General features: G+C 33.9%; 1 protein-coding gene across 1 annotated transcript; it reads left to right on the top strand.

The window, feature by feature from the left end:
- Positions 1 to 1317: 1317 nt before the first annotated feature.
- LOC109156919 (transcription factor bHLH113-like) lies at positions 1318 to 5943 on the top strand. The gene is made up of 6 exons (XM_019304816.1): positions 1318 to 1759; positions 3624 to 3747; positions 4157 to 4222; positions 4363 to 4428; positions 5255 to 5302; positions 5447 to 5943. The coding sequence occupies exons 2-6, from the start codon at positions 3649 to 3651 to the stop codon at positions 5570 to 5572; spliced, it is 405 nt and encodes a 134-aa protein (XP_019160361.1). The 5' UTR covers positions 1318 to 1759; positions 3624 to 3648; the 3' UTR covers positions 5573 to 5943.
- Positions 5944 to 19907: the final 13964 nt, after the last annotated feature.

Here is a 19907-nt window from a genome sequence, read left to right as displayed (position 1 = left end):
TTAGAGTTGAGACGAGCCATGAGGTTAAGCCGCGTGGTTACTAGTAGCCAAGTCGTGAGGTTAATAGGTGGGGCCCGTAGGGGTGTATATACTGATAGTCTGATAGTCTTAGTAAGCAGTGAGAGTGTATAAATAAACAATTAAATAGTAAATACATTTCACATCAAAAAGTCATTTTCAACCATAGTTAAATGTGGAAATGACCTCACCCCCTCGGTTTACTTAACTACCCCCTCCCTCTTTTTCTTGCTTGCTTGGTTGTATATTAGCTGTCAATTAAATACCTTTTTCTCTTTTCTATTTTGTCTTCAACATTTCTCATTAATTACTCACTCTATCATCTTAATTAATTAATTAATCATAAAATATGATAATGTAACAATATCTGTTATAATAACCCTTCTTGTAACTCAATAACACCTATATGGCTCTCCTCTAAATACGAGATCATAGTCTAAATCCTGTTTAAACATATATAACACTATAATAAAGTCATAAGATTAAAAAAGTCATTATTACACTTCTTTAAATAAAAAACAAAAAGTGAAAGCATTTTGATAAATTAAATTTTGTGTAAAATCATTTCAGATAAGAATGATTTTAAATATTTACAGAGTAATACTTTTTGTAAATACAATATATGATAAAAATCTTCAAATAAATTTATATGTCATGATGTGATTGTATTCAAATTGTTTGTGATGATATTGTATAATTAGATAAATATAAATTAATGTATTGTTATGTAAAACTATAAAATTTTTGGATGCATAACATTTTATTTAAAATTTATATGATACCAATAATTCATTGTGAAGTCTTATTTACTTACTAAATACCTCGTAATGATTTGTAAAGGTGTGCAATTTGCAGCAATTCATATAAAATTTATAAAATACTTAGCATCTGTGTTGATTCATTGAAAATAGTTAATTTCATTGTTTGATTAATAGAGAATAAGTTGTGCTTAGCTTAATGATTTAGTAAGCAATATTTGAGAGAAGAGATCAAGGTTCAGACATTCATTTAACCTTTAATATAAGGATTAACCTTGTATATTTTCTCTCAAAATACTTGGGAAAATAAAGTACCAAAGAAGGGCAAAGAATTCTTCATTAACCAAATAATGTAAAATTATGTTTTTTTTTTCATAATTTTTTTTTATAATCATGTGAACCAAACATGTCATTATTAAATGTTTTTTTTTTTATTGAAAAAAAATACTTATTAAATTAAATGTTAATTTAATCATATTATTAATTTATCCAAAATTTCCTATATAAAATTATGATCACTCTTTAAGAAGAGTCCTTCCCCTACGTCCTTACTTTGCCCTGTTCTCTTCCCTCTGTCTTTCACCTTCTTGCAGAGTCCAGAGTACTAGACTCTCAGCCCTGTCTAATCGTCTCCGGCGATCCACCGGCACCCTTTTCCGGCCTTTCTCCGACCAGACGCATTTCATAAACGTCTGCTTTTGGGGGGTTAAAGTTCTCACACACGATCACCGCTTTGAAAACAGCAAAATTCCGTGTGAACATAGACGTTGAGAGAGAGAGAGAGAGGAAAAGTTAAAAAGATTGAAACTTTCTTTTCGACTGTTGTGTTTTCAGTGAACCGCCACAAGCCCCCAAGCTAATAAGGCGCTTTTGTGCCCTAGGCAAAGTAGTAAGAGATTTTGTGCAGAGATAGAGGATTTTTCAGCCCGTTGAGTTTCAGAGTGAGCTCTGAAGATTCTGATCTTGCATGGTTAGAATTGGTGGTAAATTCTTGGCATTCACTTTAGTACTAATTTCCTTATAAAGTATGTTATGCTTTTAGTGTTGTTTCCCCTTTCCCTGTACTAGTGTAAGTTCTAAATTTATGTTTTCATTTTCTTCTGCAATTAGTCAATTGATTTATGGGTTCTGCTTTGATTTCTTGTTTTCAAGTGCTTTCTTTGTTTAGCTAAGTTGAGTTGGTGCACACATTGCCCTGAGTGTAGGCAGCTGCTTTCTGTATTTATCTGATTGAGTTTTTTATTTTTATTATTTTTTAATTTTTCCCCTCTTTGGAAATAGGTTATGATTCTGGTTTGCTGATATTTGTGGTTTGTATTCTTACTTTCATGAATTAGACTTATGTTGAGTAGAAGAGAAAGTTTAGTGCATAAACTCATGAGAATTTTAGGCTATCTTTTTGTTGTATGATGAAACAAAAAGTTAGTACTTGTAATTGAGTTGTCTTCAAACCAGTCTTTACTCAACCCACCCGGAAACCTCAACTGTCCTGTCTGGTTAGCTCTGCTCATTTTAGTAAGCCCCGAGACCAGACAGCTCCCAAACTTTTCTCATAACATCCTTCAATGAAAAGCTGAAATGGATTCAAACAATTTGAGCTACTTCAATCTCTCTTTGAGCTCGGTTATCAATTCCGAGTAATTAATCTTATTGCCAAGCACCTTGTGCTCAGATGGCACCCCCTTGAGGGAAGGTCACAGGATTGAACCCCGGTGGTGGGGACCATGGGGTATTGACTCTTTAGGCTGCAACAGATAGAGAAAGTATAGAACAGATACTACATTGTAATAGAGTCAATAGTACTCAAAAAAAAAAAAAAAAAACTTATTGAGTAGTGATCTCGGGGGCTTTGGGGCTAATAGATAGGTGGTCGTGGTCATCGTTTTTGGTGGGTGGAAGGATGATGGTTGAAACTCGGTTTGTTCAATTGCATGCTATGACTCGAACTAGAATCCATACATGGGCATAGATTCCGTGAATGATGGTAGGAACGGATCATGGTGGTTCTTTCTAATTGTATATATTGGAAGGGTTCTAATTTTTTATTGATTCAACAAATGATAGTTTTATAAAACTATTCCGTGTTTTGTTGAACATTTTGTTTTCTAGCTTACCTACATCATTATATTGTTATATCTTGGGCCATATTCATGCCTAAATGTTTCTTCGACCACAGCAGTTTATTTGTTTAAGAATATAATATCTTCAAGGCTTGGAATATTATGTATAGTTCATGCTATGAGAAGTTATATTTTAATGCAACCTGTAACAAATTGACAAGGCAGATTTTCAACATTCTTTATTTGCTCACCTTAATCAAGTCTGACGTGTGTATGAATATTGTTTAAATGATAGATGTGACTATGTGCTCTGGAAATGTAAAATATAGTCACAGAAATATGTTATTTTACTGCAATTTTACCTGTTAGGGTATTGGTCCTTGGCCTTGGGTATGGAGCAGCCTTAAATCTTTAGGACAGCTGTCCCACCCTTAGAGGTGCCTACAATTCAGTAATGGGATTAGTTACTGTGTCTGACGGTGTATACCCTGGGATACACCAAAAAAAAAATAAATCGGTTAGGAGTGTTAGTCAAGCTCTCTTACGGTAAAGCTAGATGGATTTTTTATAGTCTTAATCCAATTATATATTTGTTTCCCTTTTGGACCTTTGGGTACTCATCACGTCCACTATGAAGAGATTAGAAAGCGAGGATTTTGTCACATAAAATCTATCTGATACAATTTTAAGAATTTTCTTTTTCAATGTATTTGAGTAATCATGGCCCGAACCCACCATTTGCTTTCTCTACCATGCCTAATTATTGCGTTTACATTCTATGGTTCAGTGAGTGGAAGCATTCAAACAAAAAAATGATGGAACACAAAAGGGGTCCCGTCTCTCTTGACCACAGTAGCATGACGTCTTTGACACCTAAACGGCTCAAGGCCGATATGCCTATTTCTTCCAAGGTTGTTTTCCCTTCCTTTTGCCTTGCAGTACTAGTGATTTATGTGTAATTATCTTCACTTACTTTTTATTATTATTATTATTATTATTATTATTATTATTATTATTATTATTATTATTATTATTATTACTATTATTATTATTATTTTTAATATGGGTGTGCCATACTGCATTACTGCCATGTTCACATGTAGTCAAAGATAAAGTTTCAAACTTTGTGTGCCATTGGCTTAGTTTTTGTTTGACCCCTAATCCAATCCAAAATCAATATTGTTATGGCTGTTCTATTAATATTTGAATGTTTTTGGGCTTTTAGCCATGAGGGTGATTTTCTTTAAATACAAAGAATAAGGCCCATGTGTAGCCTCTACTTGTATCTAATATCGACACTTTTTACTTTTCCCCCGATAGGAAAAGAAAGAGAAGTTTGGTGAACGTATTGCAGCTCTGCAGCAGCTTGTATCACCATTTGGAAAGGTACCCCTGCCTAGCCTCCGCTTATCATATTACCAATAAATTTAAATTACTAACACCGAGATCTCGAGAAGCGGAGTTTTGGATCATAAATTCACCTTTTAAGAGGCTTATTCGTTTTTCCTTTGTTTTTACATTGACAGACAGACACAGCCTCAGTTCTTCATGAAGCAATGGGGTACATAAACTTCCTCCACGAACAAGTTAAGGTAAGCCAAAGTCTCCACAACCAAAGTGGAGGTCACCTTATATATATATATATATATATATATATTTTCGAGTACTATTGACCCTGTTACATGTAGTATCTGTTCATATACTTTCTCAACATACTGAAGCCCAGCGAGTCAATACTGCCCCAACTGAGGCTTGAACCCATAGTTATATGTAGAGTTAATACCCAAAATCGTCCTCGACTATAGTGGTTTTTTTCAATTTCGTCCTAAATGACTTTGGTGACCTAATATCGTCCCAGACTTTTGTGTTTCGCTCAATTTAGTCCTCCATTTGTTATTTCGTCAACTTGGTGTTAAATAAAGGGGCAATTCAGTAATGTCAATATTGATCTCTCTTTACTTCCAACTTGTGAAGTGCAAAATTTCTCTTTCTTGTACGAATTACACCCAAAATTACTCCCGGATCTGCAAATCAAATTTTATATTCGCAGTTTTAGGAGTAATTCTGGGAGTAATTCGTAAAAAAAAAAGGAATTTCGCAGTTCACATGTCTATGAGTAAAGAGATGCCAATATTAAAATTACTGAATTGTCTATTTATTTAACACCAAATGGACAGAATAACAAATGAGGGACTAAATTGAGCAAAAACACAAAAGTCTGGGACTAAATTGAGCGAAACACAAAAGTCTGGGACGATATTAGGTCACCAAAGTCGTTTAGGACGAAATTGAGAAAAACCACTATAGTCGAGGACGATTTTGGGTATTAACTCGTTATATGTATGTGTTATTCTTCCATTTCTCTTGCAATTCTCGTAAACATGACTTTGTTGCGTTTTTGCTTCATTGTGGTTTTAGGTGTTGAGTGCTCCGTATCTCCATCCTACTCCCGTGTCTAATACACAGGTTAGTGTTAAGAGTGTATAGCGAGATATATTCCCCTATGCTCTTCTGAATAAACGAACGTCAAATTGCACTAAACCATTACAGATTTTGAGATTTAGTGACACAGAATCAATGATTTTTCGTCCCTTTTATCTGTTTTGAAAGGAACCGCACCCCTACAATTTGAGAAGTAAGGGCTTATGCCTCGTGCCCATATCATACACCGAAGGAGTACCTAGTAGCAATGGCGCAGATATCTGGGCCCCTGTTAAGACTCTCCCGAAGTTCTAGAACCTCGCTCTCGAGTCTGATTCAAGAATCAAGACGACCAAATAAATGCGGTGAATGTGATAGATAGATTGCAGACTGGGATGGTAAAACCTCGTCCTCGGATGCCAGAAGTTTGTTGTGAATTCGGGTTCGAATGTCTAACAGCAAAACCTGGAGGCTGATTTATTTTGGTAAATCATTTAGCTAGTTATAGATCCTAGTTCTTAATTGTCCAGGTTTAACTGAAATGTATATGCATGAATGAAGAGATGTATAATTAATGATCTCTGTAGGAACTCACCCGCCATCAATGTTGTATTCCATATAATTAAGTTTCTGAGAATGTGGAAAACCCTTCTCTTATTCAATAGATCAGTTCTCATCTGGCACCATAACAAATCCTTTATTTTTATTTTCATTTTTTTAGAAAATAAAGAAAAGCATAATCTATAATCACTAAAAAAATTGTGTTGGACTAATGTTGGTAGTTCTATAAGAATTTTTTTTTGAGTGACGAGAAAAATTTACAGTTAATAGCTAAGAGTATGTATTGAGTAAATTTTAATCGGTAGAGAACTACAAAAAGATAAATTAATCTAATAATTTAAAATTTTGTAATTATTAAACCAACAACTCATTTAGTACATGATTCTAGTAAATTGATTTGTTAGTCAATCAGTTCTTATTATAAGTTAGGTTTATTTTAATGTGAGTGATGATATTAAACGGTGTACATTAAAGTCGTCACATACACTAAAGTCATCAATCATCAAAGTATTTAAAAAAAAAAAAAAACTAAAAAGAAATGACCAAATTGAGGATTTTAATTCAAAGTCTGAGGTCATCAATCAGGAAAATCGTTCTGTGGCACATCAGTAGAAAACGCGTTGAAATAAATTCGTATATCACATGCTGATGCCCATTGCCCAATTTGCTGCAAAAAAGAAAAGAAAAAAAAAACTTTTTTTTTTTTTTGCTGAAAAAAAAAACAAAAAACCTATATTAATCCATGGGAATGACGTGTTATAATAATACTTCAAAAAAAAAAGTGATCAAGTGAATAGAGCTACAGTGGGGGGCAACTGCTAGTGATGCAAATAAGTATGACCAACATTTAGGGACGAATCCTATCATTATAACTTAGGAACGAAAAATATGAAAAGTATAATTTTTTCTTAATTTAAATAAATAGTAAGAAATCAAGTGGCTTGTGGTCCACTGGTATCGTATTGTTCTCCTATATGAGAGGTTTAAGTTTTGAGCTTTAGTGTAGGCGTAGTTTGTATGGGTGTCCTCCTTCCTTTGTAATAAAAAAAATAAATAGTAAGAAGTAAGAAAATTAGAACTTTGAAAATTCAAACACCATAAACATAACTTTAATTTATGTATCAAACATCACGATTCAGGCCATGCACTAAGCATGCAACTCATAGTAACACACAACCAAACCAGGTTTACACAATATCGGATACAGAACTCGCGGTGTATATCTGTAACGATTGTCTAGGTGTTCCTTTTGTCCGCGGTGATTAGTTTTGTTTGTTCCCCGGGGTTCCACCCTTCCTCTGTATTCAAAAAGAAAAAAATATCGGATACAGAAAAAACACACACACACAACCGAACTAAGAATGACAACGGTGAAAAAAAAATACACACACAACCGAACTAAGAATGACAACCTCGTTCAGGACTGGTTGTCATCGATGACAGTGGAGCCGGTTTCATTCCGGGCTGTAACACCATGGGAAAATGGCCTATTGCCACGAATGTATCTTTTTGTTCCATAATTGTAACATATATAATTCATAATTCTCGTGTTTGAGTTATATCTTTTCCGCAACTGCAATATTCTAGTCTAGATGGCAATGAATGCAACCTAAGAATGACTTGCCTTTAATGTTTAATACACACCAAAATTAATTTTTTTAAACACAATTAAATACACAAATTAGGCAGAATGTTGAATATCTAAACATAGTCATTTCTCACTTAAAAAACTGGAATTGCAAAAATTATTTCAGGTCAAATTTTGTATAGCCATTAAAATTGGAGGTCAAAACACAAAATACTACAATATATACCACCTAAAAATTAACTAGTTTTTAACAATGAGAATTCAACAAACTCTCAAAATCTCTCATTATCTGACAAGCATCGTTGAATTCAACAGTCTTTTTCATATTCTCTAATGCGATTCTAGCAGCTTCTCTCTTGATTTTGAGGTCGGCCTCTGCCCTCATCAGTAGAAGTGTTTGGGCAGCTTTGATTTCTTGTTCAATTCTGACTTTCTCTGCAATCTCCAACCTCTTTGTTTCTTGTTGTTGCTTCAAATGGTCAGCAATATCTCCCTGATTTAAAGGCACGAGCCCTAAATGATGATTTGCTTTGAAAATTAGGTGTGCATAACGATTCTTCATCTGGGCAACACGTAGAGCCTTTGTTGGAGAAAGCTGATGAGCATGCTGATCAATGGCGGCAGTCGTAGACCTGCAACTTTGCTTTTCCTTGTGCAATGGCGGCAGACAATCCCTTCCACGTCTTAGATTTCGCGGTTCCGAACTTTCACGACTCTTAGGAGGTTGTTTGTTTTGACAATCCCTGTGAATCATCGTCCGTGGCGGCGCCGCCAGCAGAACCCTATCGCACTCTCGCCGGTGCTCCATTCTCCGCCGCCTCTTAATTTCTTTTCCGGCATCTATTTTGAAATCATCAAAACCACGCTTCTTGGATTCAAGCTTGTTGTTGTTACCCTTTTTCCCATCATCTCCTTCCCTTTTGTTGAGTGAAATTCTGATCGTAAGATTCGGTAGCCCTAGATCAGTCATTGCTGCGAGCGAAATCACTCAAAACTCAGAGAGTGACGATATGATATGATTGAAGAAGAGAGCAATTTTGGAAACCTAGTAAGGAAACGAGCGAGTGAGATTATATATGGAAACTGAGAGCCCCGCTTCCCTTACACTTAATCCTTATTTGAATAGGATTTAACGTTAGTCATCCTTTATCTGCAAGATTTAATTTAGATATTACTTCTCTCCCAAGTTTAGTTTAAATAAGTTATTAAATATAGATCTACAGTATAGAAATTATGGATCTACAGTATAAAAATTATGAATATAAATTGGGAAAATGACACTTTTTCCCTTTAAGTTGTATACTTATAGCACTTTTTCTCCCTGAGTTATTCAAATGGTTATATCCCCCTGAAATGTTTAATGGACACATTTACCCTTAAACATTTATTTTTCTTCTGTAACAAATAATGACCACGATTTGGTTCAAACCAAACAGATATTATAGCAATCAAATCGAAACATTCCAATATACAATTTAGAAGTGAAACCCGATATTTAGAGTTTATTAAAATCGCGAACCGAAACGGGCGGTTCATGTTCCGAACTGAAAAAAATACATTTATTGTTGAATTTAGACTATTTCAAAATAAAAAATAAAATTTTACAATAAAGACGGTTCAAAATCGTGAACCTGATCCGGAACCGCCGGTTTACGGTTCAGGATCCAGTTTTTCCGATTCAGAAATTTAATAAACTGAAATCCAAATATTGGGTTCTTATCTGAATCATAACCGAAAACTTCCAATTCGATTGCTAAAGTGTCCGGTTCAGTTCGAACCGAACCGTGTTCATCCCTACGTATACGCAATAATTTGTTGGAGAAGAAAAATAAATAAAATATTTATTTTAATGGTAGAAATGTCAATTTAATATATTAAGGGGGAAAACCGCCACTTTTAGAATAATTGAGGGGGCTAATGTGCTTACATGAATAATTCAAGGAGAAAAAGTGCTATAAGTATACAACTTAAGGGGAAAAATGTCATTTTCCCATATAAATTTGTGTGCACCATGCAAGGTGGGCACGTGCTCACAGCATAACGATTGAAAAATTTGAATGTCATTATATTAGGAACAATTGCCCTAATTTTTTTAAATTTTTATTTTCCCATTATAGAGTCATGCATAAATAACATAACCAAACATTATTAATATTGGTAATTATTTTAGTTCCATTGTACTACATGCAAAATACTTTTAGCAAAACCAATTACTATTATTAAGTATTTAATTTTCAATAATCCAATTTCGATTCTCATGTTTGAACTAAACACACCGTGAATATGATTACTAATTATTCAATCAAGAGTTTAAGACTAGCTATAAATTGAGCGATTTAACAATTAACTAATAACAACAGGTTATGTCACGTGGGATTTTTACTATCAAAAGTATATTTATCTTCAAATGTACAATTCTATACATATATGTTACACTGTACTACTACAAGAAAAATTAAATTATTATCAAGGGAAAATGACATTTTTTCCTCTAAGTTGTATACTTATAGTACTTTTTCCTTCTGAATTATTTAAGTGACTATTTTCTCCCCCTGAAATGTTTAATGGACACATTTACCCTTAAAATAAATGTTTCATTTATTTTTCTTCTGCAACAAATAATGACCACGATTTGGTTCAAACCGAACAGATATTATAGCAATCAAACCGAAATATTCCAATTACAATTTAGAAGTGAAACCCGATATTTAGAGTTTATTAAAATCGTGAACCGGAACGGGTGGTTCATGTTCCGAACTGAAAAAAAAAATAAAATACATTTATTGTTGAATTTAGACTATTTCAAAATAAAAAATAAAATTTTAAAATAAAGACGGTTCAAAATCGTGAACCGGATCCGGAACGGCCGGTTTACGATTCAGTATCCAGTTTTTCCGATTCATAAATTTAATAAACTGAAACCCAAATATTGAGTTCTGATATGAATCATAACCGAAAACTTCTAATTCGATTGCTAAAGTGTCCGGTTCAATTCGAACCGAACCGTGTTCATCCCTACGTATACGCAATAATTTGTTGGAGAAGAAAAATAAATAAAATATTTACTTTAAAGGTAGAAATGTCAATTTAATATATTAGGGGGAAAAACCGTCACTTTTAGAATAATTGAGGGAGCTAATGTGCTTACATAAATAATTCAGGGAGAAAAAGTGCTATAAGTATACAACTTAGGAAGAAAAAGTGTCATTTTCCCTATTATCAATAAACAAATTTGTAGCCTTGTAGATAATTCAATGAAACCCATATATAGATATTTAATCTGTTAGTAAATTCGTATAGTAGTTGCTTTATTTTATAAATTAATTTAAATAAATAGTAAGAAGCTAATTTAAGTAAGAAAACTTGAAGTTTGAAAATTCAAACACCATAAACATAACTTTATTTATCAAACATCACGATTCAGGCCATGCACTAAGCATGCAAATCATAGTAACACACAACTAGGTTTACACATTACAACATAGAATTAAAACACAACCAAACTTCAGAAGGCAGTGTTTACCCAATTCACACCATCGGATAGTGACTGCAGTTTTCCTCGTCACCCATAATAAAAACAAAACACATACACACAACCGATCTAAGAATGACAACCTCAGGAGCTGCAATTTTCATACACATACACGCACCATCGGATAGTGACTGCAGATCTCAAGGTTGCTTGTCGTCGATGACAGTGCCGGTTTCATTCCGGGCTGCAGCAGGCTTGGTAACACCATGGGAAAATGGTCTATTGCCACGAATAGGGATGCCGCCATCTCCATTCTTAAGATTTTCCTTGCAGCACCAAACCGTGGGAGGGTTGCAACACGGCCACGGGTACACAGCCTGCGCCGTGGTGATGAGAGCCACCATGATCATGATACAAAAAACAATGTTTTTTGCAGATGCCATGAAGGATAAGGCTATATATTTGGTATTCAGAAATCAGAATCTTGTTAATATTTGATTATTGGTAATGAAGATTCACTTCCCTTTTCACGTGCATTTATAGGGGGCTTTTCTTTGCTTTGGTATTTTTAAATGATAATGGAGCAATCCACTGATCGATGTTTTGGTACTAAGTGACAAGAAGGTTGGGATAAGAAACCATGAATGAATATTATTTTTGTATCACACTCCAACAATGGTCGCGAATTGATTGGATTAAGAGCTTGGTTGATTATTACCTTATTAACTTAATTATGATATATTCAGATTCCAAATGAGTTATGAATGGGATGGTGTATACAATATATATGTTGATCATTGATGATTTTGGTGGATATTTAAATTTCCATAGTTTAAAATGGTTTGATGATTATCTGGTGTGGCTCCATATAGTATATATGGGTACGATACAAATGTTAGATATAAATATGTAATCTAACAATTAATTGAAAATAAAGTCTATGAGGAAAACATGGCCTTGTAGTAGCGGAAGCAGAAGTTGTGTTGATTTCCCGCCATAGTTGATGTGTTCTTAGTTGTGTTGCCTCTTGAGCGGTAGACCTGCAACGTTAGCCGTTTTGTCCCATACTTAACTAAGAATCTTAGATGCATGGTGTATTAGTATTATTCTGGAGTATAGTAACTTAAGGTGTTATATAATGTATATCATGTATCCCATCAATACATGATGAGTCTGATTAACTAACAACTTTAGTATAGTTATTCAGTCCAACCAAATCAGTTAATAAGTCTAGTCATAATATATGTTATACATGAAAATCTAACAACAAATACAAATGAAATTGTAGCCACGCTAGTTGCAAACTAATTCAACAAGGTATAAGCTACCCTTTAGATTCTCGTCACAGAATCAAACCTGGGGATCGGAGGAGTGCAATATCGCCACGTGGTTTTAGCCCTGCGCTGGTGACTAAGAACAAACAAGACAAAGATTCCAATCGTTCTTGCAATAATAGATTGGAATATTAGGGTTTCAGAATCTTATTACTAACTACTACTCCGTATTAATTATTTGGTAGTGAAGATTCTCTTGCCTTTTCGTATATTCATCCACAGTGGGAATCTTGGAACCTAGTAATTAATATATGCCAAGTAAACTTCGAGCTTACGTTGTTGCTTGTCATTTTACTTCGTAAATGGCATTTTAAAATGGTAAAGCAAGTATGCAACGTAACTATCGCCCACTGTCCGACCCTTTAATTTGATACTTGAGACAAGAAGTTTCAGATAGAAATTAAGAAACCATAAATGATTTGAGGAGAAATACAAATTAAAGAAAATATTATTTGAATTAATATTTAAATTAATTTTTAGAAAAATCGCACTTTTCGCCCTTAAGTTATACGATAATTGTAGAATTCGTCTCTAAGTGTTGATCACGGTCACTTTTCGTCCCTAAATTACCATTGGTGTTGCATTTTTCGTTCATTTACTAACAAAATATAATATCAGGATGAAATTTACAACTTTAGTATAGCTCAGGAACGAAAAGCGAGCTAAGCATGAAAAGTTAATAAAAGAATGAAAAATGCAACGCCAATGATAACTTAGGGGCGAAAAGTAACCATGCCCAATACTTAGGGACGAATTCTATAATTACCATATAACTTAGGGACGAAAAGTGTAATTTTCTCTTAATTTTCTTACTTGAATAAAAAATGTTATTTTTTCAATCTTATTAAAATTATTACTACGCAATACTCACCATTTGATGTATACTAATTCAATAAGAAAAACATTCTATTTTCGCTAATTACTTGTAAATTTGTTGACCTTATCATGAATTAATAAAGACTTACGTAACCTTAAAAAGAAGCAGCTAAATGGATTAACAATTTAACATGATTTTCATATATAAAGTCATAACTCATGAGTTTGATTCTTACATGGTAGGTCGTCTTTCTTGCTATTTAGAATAATTAATTTGCCAAATTCGAATCTTGGGTTAGTTGATGATTGATGATGTTAAACATGTTGCTAAGCATTTTTCAAATATTAACTCCTCTTTTGTTAAACGAGGAGGTCGTTTCTTTGTTGGGTAGTAGAGGATGGAATATAATTCTCTCTTGTGTATTTTTGTTATCTTGAATTTAAATTTAATGCATTTAGTTTCATTGGCTTTCAAAAAAAAAAGGGTCAAATATTGATATGATATGATATGTTGCCCTTTTAAATTGACTAATGATAACATTTCATGCACTAAAATTTAGAAAACTTTTGTTCTATTTAACAAAGTTTAGTTTAGTGCAATGGGTGTGTGTGGATGATTATTGTCCTAATCTATGATATACTGAGATTCCAATGAGTCATATATGAAGGGGACGTGGTGGATATATTGATAATTAATTATTGACAATTATTATTATTTTTTGATGATGACGAGAAAAATTCATAGTTACTATACAAATATGTGTATCGGTAAATCTCGCATTATGATAGATCGACCAATTTGATCTGATAGCCTAAACAGAAATTCCTCGTATTGTGTTTTCTGGATTGTTTAAAAAAAAAAATGTTATTCTTCCTTTCTTTTGAACTCAATAGTATAGGCAAGCCGCGGTAACATGCTTGTTTAGGTTGAGAGTAAAAAGTAGGTTATATTAAAAAGGGATGAGGGTCAAATAGACCATCTAACTATATGTTAAAATGTAATTAGACATTTGAATTAAAAAAAAATATTCAATTGAACATTTACATTTGTTAAAAATGTGCAATTAATTAATTTGACCTATAATGACATGTTACCTTCAAGTCCCATGTCACGCGGATGCCAAGTAAGATGCCACATAGATTAATATTTTAAAAAACTATTTAAAATATAAATAAAATAATTATATTAAAAAAAAAAAAGCAGACTGCCAAGACTTTTTCGTCATGTCGAAATGGACAACAAGAAGCTTGCGGATTTCTCTGTCCGATCTGGACAGAGAAACCCGCTAGCTTCTCCAACTCCGCCGGAGAAGGCAACCAAACGACACTGGCGACCGTTTCGCCGGTGTTTTTTTTTTTTTTTACCAGAGGTTCGCCGGAATCCTAGTGACCTGTAATTATAGGTCACCAACCGATTTTTGGGTCTCAGTGCTCTAAAATAATATGTTTAAGGGCTTAATTGCAACCTTCGAAAGTTTAAAGGCATAATTGACTTCTTGAGTAATGTTCGGGGCCTATTTGACCATTTTCTCAAAAATAAAAGAAGGTAAAGATATATAATAAAGGTAAAAATGTTCAAAAATTTATTAACGCAATAATCAAATTATCTTTTGAAATACTCATTTAAGAATCTAATTAAGTCTGATCTCTACCACCGGCGTTTGAACCTATGATAACCACCCATTTGGAATGGTAACTGAGATGTCATCAACTACATGGTAATTGGCAATTATTACCAAATTGGCAACTACACGGAATATTTTGGAAATGGAATAACATGGTTGGTAATAAGTCTATTCAGTTATTTGGTAAGTTATTTTATCTTTAAAAATAGTTATTCCCCTTGTAAAGGAAACAACTATTTCAGGGTGTTGGTCTCGGTAGGGTCGAAAGAGAATCTAGAGGAGGGGGGGGGGGGGGGGGGGTGAATAGACTCTAATCGATTTTTCAAAGTGACTACTTTCAGAGCGATGCACAGCGGAAATAGTGTTTTGTCTTAGATATTCTTTGCACACTTTCGTTAAAGTGAAAACTTAGCGTTTGGTCGTTATGATATGCAATGCACGAAAGCAATATAGCGGAATGTAAAGAGATATGGAGAGAGAGATTTTTATAGTGGTTCGGCAGTTAACTAAGCATACTCCACTCTTCTTTCACAACTCGTGAAAGGGTTTGCACTATCACTCTTATTAGTACAAACTACTTCAAGCTGACTTCCTTGATCACTAAGCCAGACAACCACTTAACAGGTTTTTCAACTCCTTGAGTTTACTCCGCCTCTATCAACTTCTTCCTAAGTTGAGGTGTTGGAAAGATAATCTGATGTTTCTCCAACCGGTTGAAGCCTTGTCTTGACGTCTGTATGAATCTTCACTTGGGAAATTACAAGACTGCTTCAAGTTGTGAAGTATAGAGATGAATATGTCTTTGAAAAACTTCACAAGATCACTGGTTATGAAAAGCTTTAGGAGATGGAACTTCTTGAAGAGCTTTTCTTTGGATAACAAGAGTGAATTAACCATCACCTTCTTCAACGGTGAAGAGAGGTATTTATAGGTGAAAAAATCCATTCGTTGGAGGGAGATGAAGATTTCAAACCTAATAACCAGTGAGTATTACCCATTGGGCATTGGGCATTTAATGCACTTGTACTGTATAGCCGTTAGAGCCAAAAGCATTATGGCTTTTGTCCTTGATCTCTAACAAGATGGTACAAGTCTTTTAATTTAATGCTCCTTGTCTTTTGTGAAGATCATTCCTAGGACACTTATTATCCGAATGATTTGCCCATATGAGTTATAGACAACATTCTCATTGCTTCACTTAATAAGTATTGTCTTTTACAAGTCTGTCTTTGACTTGTTGATCGAAAGATTGACTTTTTCTTTCATCCTTTCTTCTTAGATGAAGGTTCCTTTTGTAAAAGCAGTCTATCCGAGACTTGATCAATCCTTCTTTCGTCTGGAAGCATCTTTCGATCACCTTGTCATCTTTAAGTCTTCATGTAGATCCATTATGCTAGTCTCGGGCATGATTTATACACCTTATGGATCTGTTATACGAGACTTATCTAAGAATCGAAAAATAGGAATCTATACTCTAAGACAGTTTGGTATCATCAAAATCTAATTCACTTGTTTCTAACATAGGGGGAAGTTGGTATTAAGTTACTTCATTCCACGAACCAAATTAACAATAGAATGCAATTTTAATTTATTATATTCCTTGCCAATTTCATTTTTCTACGAAATAATATTCTTATTCCGTCAAAATTCATTTCGTAAACCAAACATGATACTTAATTATCTATAGAGTTAATACCCAAAATTGTCCTCGACTATAGTGGTTTTTCTCAATTTCGTCCTAAACGACTTTGGTGACCTAATATCGTCCCAGACTTTTGTGTTTCGCTCAATTTAGTCCCAGACTTTTGTGTTTTTGCTCAATTTAGTCCCTCATTTGTTATTCTGTCCATTTGGTGTTAAATAAATAGACAATTCAATAATTTTAATATTGGCATCTCTTTACTCATAGACATGTGAATTGCGAAATCTCTTTTTTTTTTTTTTTTTTTTTTTTTTTTTTTTTTTTTTTTTTTACGAATTACTCCCAGAATTACTCCTAAAACTGCGAATATAAAATTTGATTTGCAGGTCCGGGAGTAAATCTGGGTGTAATTCGTACAAGAAAGAGGAATTTCGCACTTCACAAGTTGAAAGTAAAGAGAGATCAATATTGACATTACTGAATTGTCCCTTAATTTAACACCAATTTGACGGAATAACAAATGGAGGACTAAATTAAGCGAAACACAAATGTCTGGGATGATATTAGGTCACCAAAGTCGTTTAGGACGAAATTGAGAAAAATCACTATAGTCGAGGACGATTTTGGGTATTAACTCATTATCTATATGTATTTATATTTATTAGTTTTCACATTTCCTTAATGAATTGTCATTAATATTTAATATGTTTTATTAAAGAAAAATGTTATTTTAATCTCGTCTTGATTTTATTTCCTAATGTTCACTTTATAAGATCGAAAACAATAAAATTCTTATTTTGAAAAGGATAAATTACTTCATTAAATCGGAATGAAGAATGTTGACAAGAAAGGCAGGTGGTTCATCTAACCACTCACCGCAACCTGACACAGAAAGGCCTCCCTAGCAACAGTGTAGGCAGCACAATTCGCAGATCGCTTAAGATGACTGAATTTCACATCATCAATCTCAGATGCCAAATTCTTTACATCATCAACTAAATAACCAAAAACGGAAGTAAAAGAAACTGAAGTAATTGCATTAAAAATAACCTGACAATCTGTTTCCACATCCACCACACCCAGTCCTGTATCCCTTAACCAACTCAATGCCTCCCGAATAGATAGCACCTATGCTTCCCTAACCGCACATAACCCGGGCATTCTTATATTCTTGGCAGCCAGAAAATTTCCAACATCATCACGTAAGACCCATCCAAAACCCATAACATTATCCTCGACATTTAGCGCAGCATCCGTATTAAGTTTTAGCCTCCCATGTGATGGCCTTGCCCAGCCTACCACAACATGCGAATCCGAGTGGGCAACACCAGCTGGCAGCTTCTGATTCGCATTTCCCCAACAATCCAAAAACAGCAACGTAACGCCCAATAAAATTCTTTATATTCATTGACAACTTATAAATGGACCCATCGCAACTTCAATTAAAACAATTTTATGTGTTTGGTTCATTGTCACGCCCAATATGCACTGCATGTTCCAGTTGGGCTCGTAAGTATAACTTCTTCTTTTTAATTTGTCAAAAACTTTTTTCCTTTATTTTTTCTCATTTTTCCTCTTCTCCCTTCCCTCTCTATCTTACTTGACACTGAAAACACAATTCAATGCAAAAAAATCCAACTCTTGGAGATGCTCTAATTCTATCTCTTATACATGCAGTGATCGAAAGCACAGAAGAAGATGCACTGCGCTGATGAATTTTATTTATGTAGACAGAAACACGACATTAGCAACAACATAAGCAACAATATTAATGAAAATTAAAGAAATCGAAAAACACATGCATCCATGCATGCATGCAAGCATCATCCAGCAGCTTATTAATACAACTTATAAGACAAGCCACATACGAATTCATGAAATCAAGCAAAACCCCATGCAATTATATATATATATATATATATATATATATATATATATATATATATATATATATATATATATATATATAATCTTAGCTTCATCAAGGCAGATTGATGGAAGGTTTGGAGTATGGTATGTTGCGAGGCTTGTTGATGGAAGGGTGAAGTGGGTGTCTCTTCCCGGCGGCAGCCACAACCGCGGCGTCGCCGCCCTTATAACGGGCGGCCACCTCAGGGCAACACCCGAAGTTAGGAGGTCTGCAACAATTGATGGGAGGCAACCCCTCCACTGCTGTACCCACAAGGACCAAAGCAAAGAATATTCCAACAACCTTCATGTTCATGTTTTTATTCTTTTTGCCGAATTGGGATCTTATAATAACTACCTTAATTGTGTTGTTTATGTGCAGGATTGAGTGGATTGAATAAGATTCTGCTTTGGCTTAAATAGGAACACAAAGCACTGTTCACATCCACCTCGGATTCTCAGCTCCGAGGTTGATATATTGTAATGAGTGAATTACCCAAATGGTCCATTGACTATAACCAAATTATCAATTTGGTCATTGACTATTTTTTTTAATCGATTTGCGTTAGACATTCGTCTATTAACTCGAGACCAAATTGATAATTTTGTTATATTCAAAGGATCATTTCAGTCATCACATGCATCATTTTCTCTGAAAAGTTGATTACTGAAATGGTCCCTTGATTATAGTGAAATTACCAATTTAGTCCTGAGTTATCAGAGGTCTAATGGCAAAACAAACAAAAAATGAAATTGATAATTTTGCTATAATCAAGGGATTTTTAAAGTTGAGAGACGTAATTGGTCAAAAAAAAAAAAAAACAGTCAAGAATAAAATTGGTAATTTCGTTATAGTTAATGGATGATTTCGGTAATTAACTCTATTGTAATTTTTAAAGATTTTTTTAAGACCAGGCAACAATGAAACAGAAAGCATTGATACATTCACTTGGTTGTACGTATATGCAATTAGAAATGATTTTTTAGGAACAAGAACTAGATGTTTCCGCTAACAAAACAAAGATTTTGAGGTTACTCCAAGGTTGGTTTCAAGATCACTTGCACAATAAGCCCGTCACTTATAAAAAAAAATGGTTCATTCCGATCCGTATGGCACCCGCAGAATCTTATTACTAACTACTATTAATTATTTGGTAGTGAAGATTCTCTTGCCTTTTCGTATATTCATCCACAGTGGGAATCTTGGAACCTAGTAATTAATATATGCCAAGTAAACTTCGAGCTTACGTTGTTGCTTGTCATTTTACTTCGTAAATGGCATTTTATAATGGTAATGCAACGTAACTATCGACCACCGTCCGACCCTTTGATACTTGAGACAAGAAGTTTCAGATAGAAATTAAGAAACCATAAATGATTTGAGGAGAAATACAAATTAAAGAAAATACTATTTGAATTAATATTTAAATTAATTTTCAGAAAAATCGCACTTTTCGTCCTTAAGTTATATGATAATTATAGAATTCATCTCTAAGTGTTGGTCACGATCACTTTTCGTCCCTAAATTATTATTGGTGTTGCATTTTTCGTCCATTTACTAACAAAATATAATATCAGGATGAAATTTACAGCTTTAATATAGCTCAGGAATGAAAAACGAGCTGAGCATGAAAAGTTAATAAAAGAACGAAAAATGCAATGCCAATGATAACTTAGGGACGAAAAGTGAGCACGCCCAATACT

The sequence above is a fragment of the Ipomoea nil genome, unplaced genomic scaffold (assembly GCF_001879475.1).
Source record: "Ipomoea nil cultivar Tokyo-kokei standard unplaced genomic scaffold, Asagao_1.1 scaffold2759, whole genome shotgun sequence".
Lineage (NCBI taxonomy): Eukaryota > Viridiplantae > Streptophyta > Magnoliopsida > Solanales > Convolvulaceae > Ipomoea > Ipomoea nil.
This window is presented reverse-complemented; position numbering and strand designations above follow the sequence as displayed.

Excerpts from the sequence above, each read along its gene's own strand:
- LOC109156919 (XM_019304816.1), top strand. The coding sequence starts at position 3,649 with ATGATGGAACACAAAAGGGGTCCCGTCTCTCTTGACCACAGTAGCATG. Across the intron at positions 3,748-4,156 it reads ATATGCCTATTTCTTCCAAG|GAAAAGAAAGAGAAGTTTGG; the intron begins GTTGTTTTCCCT and ends TTCCCCCGATAG. Across the intron at positions 4,429-5,254 it reads TCCTCCACGAACAAGTTAAG|GTGTTGAGTGCTCCGTATCT; the intron begins GTAAGCCAAAGT and ends TTGTGGTTTTAG.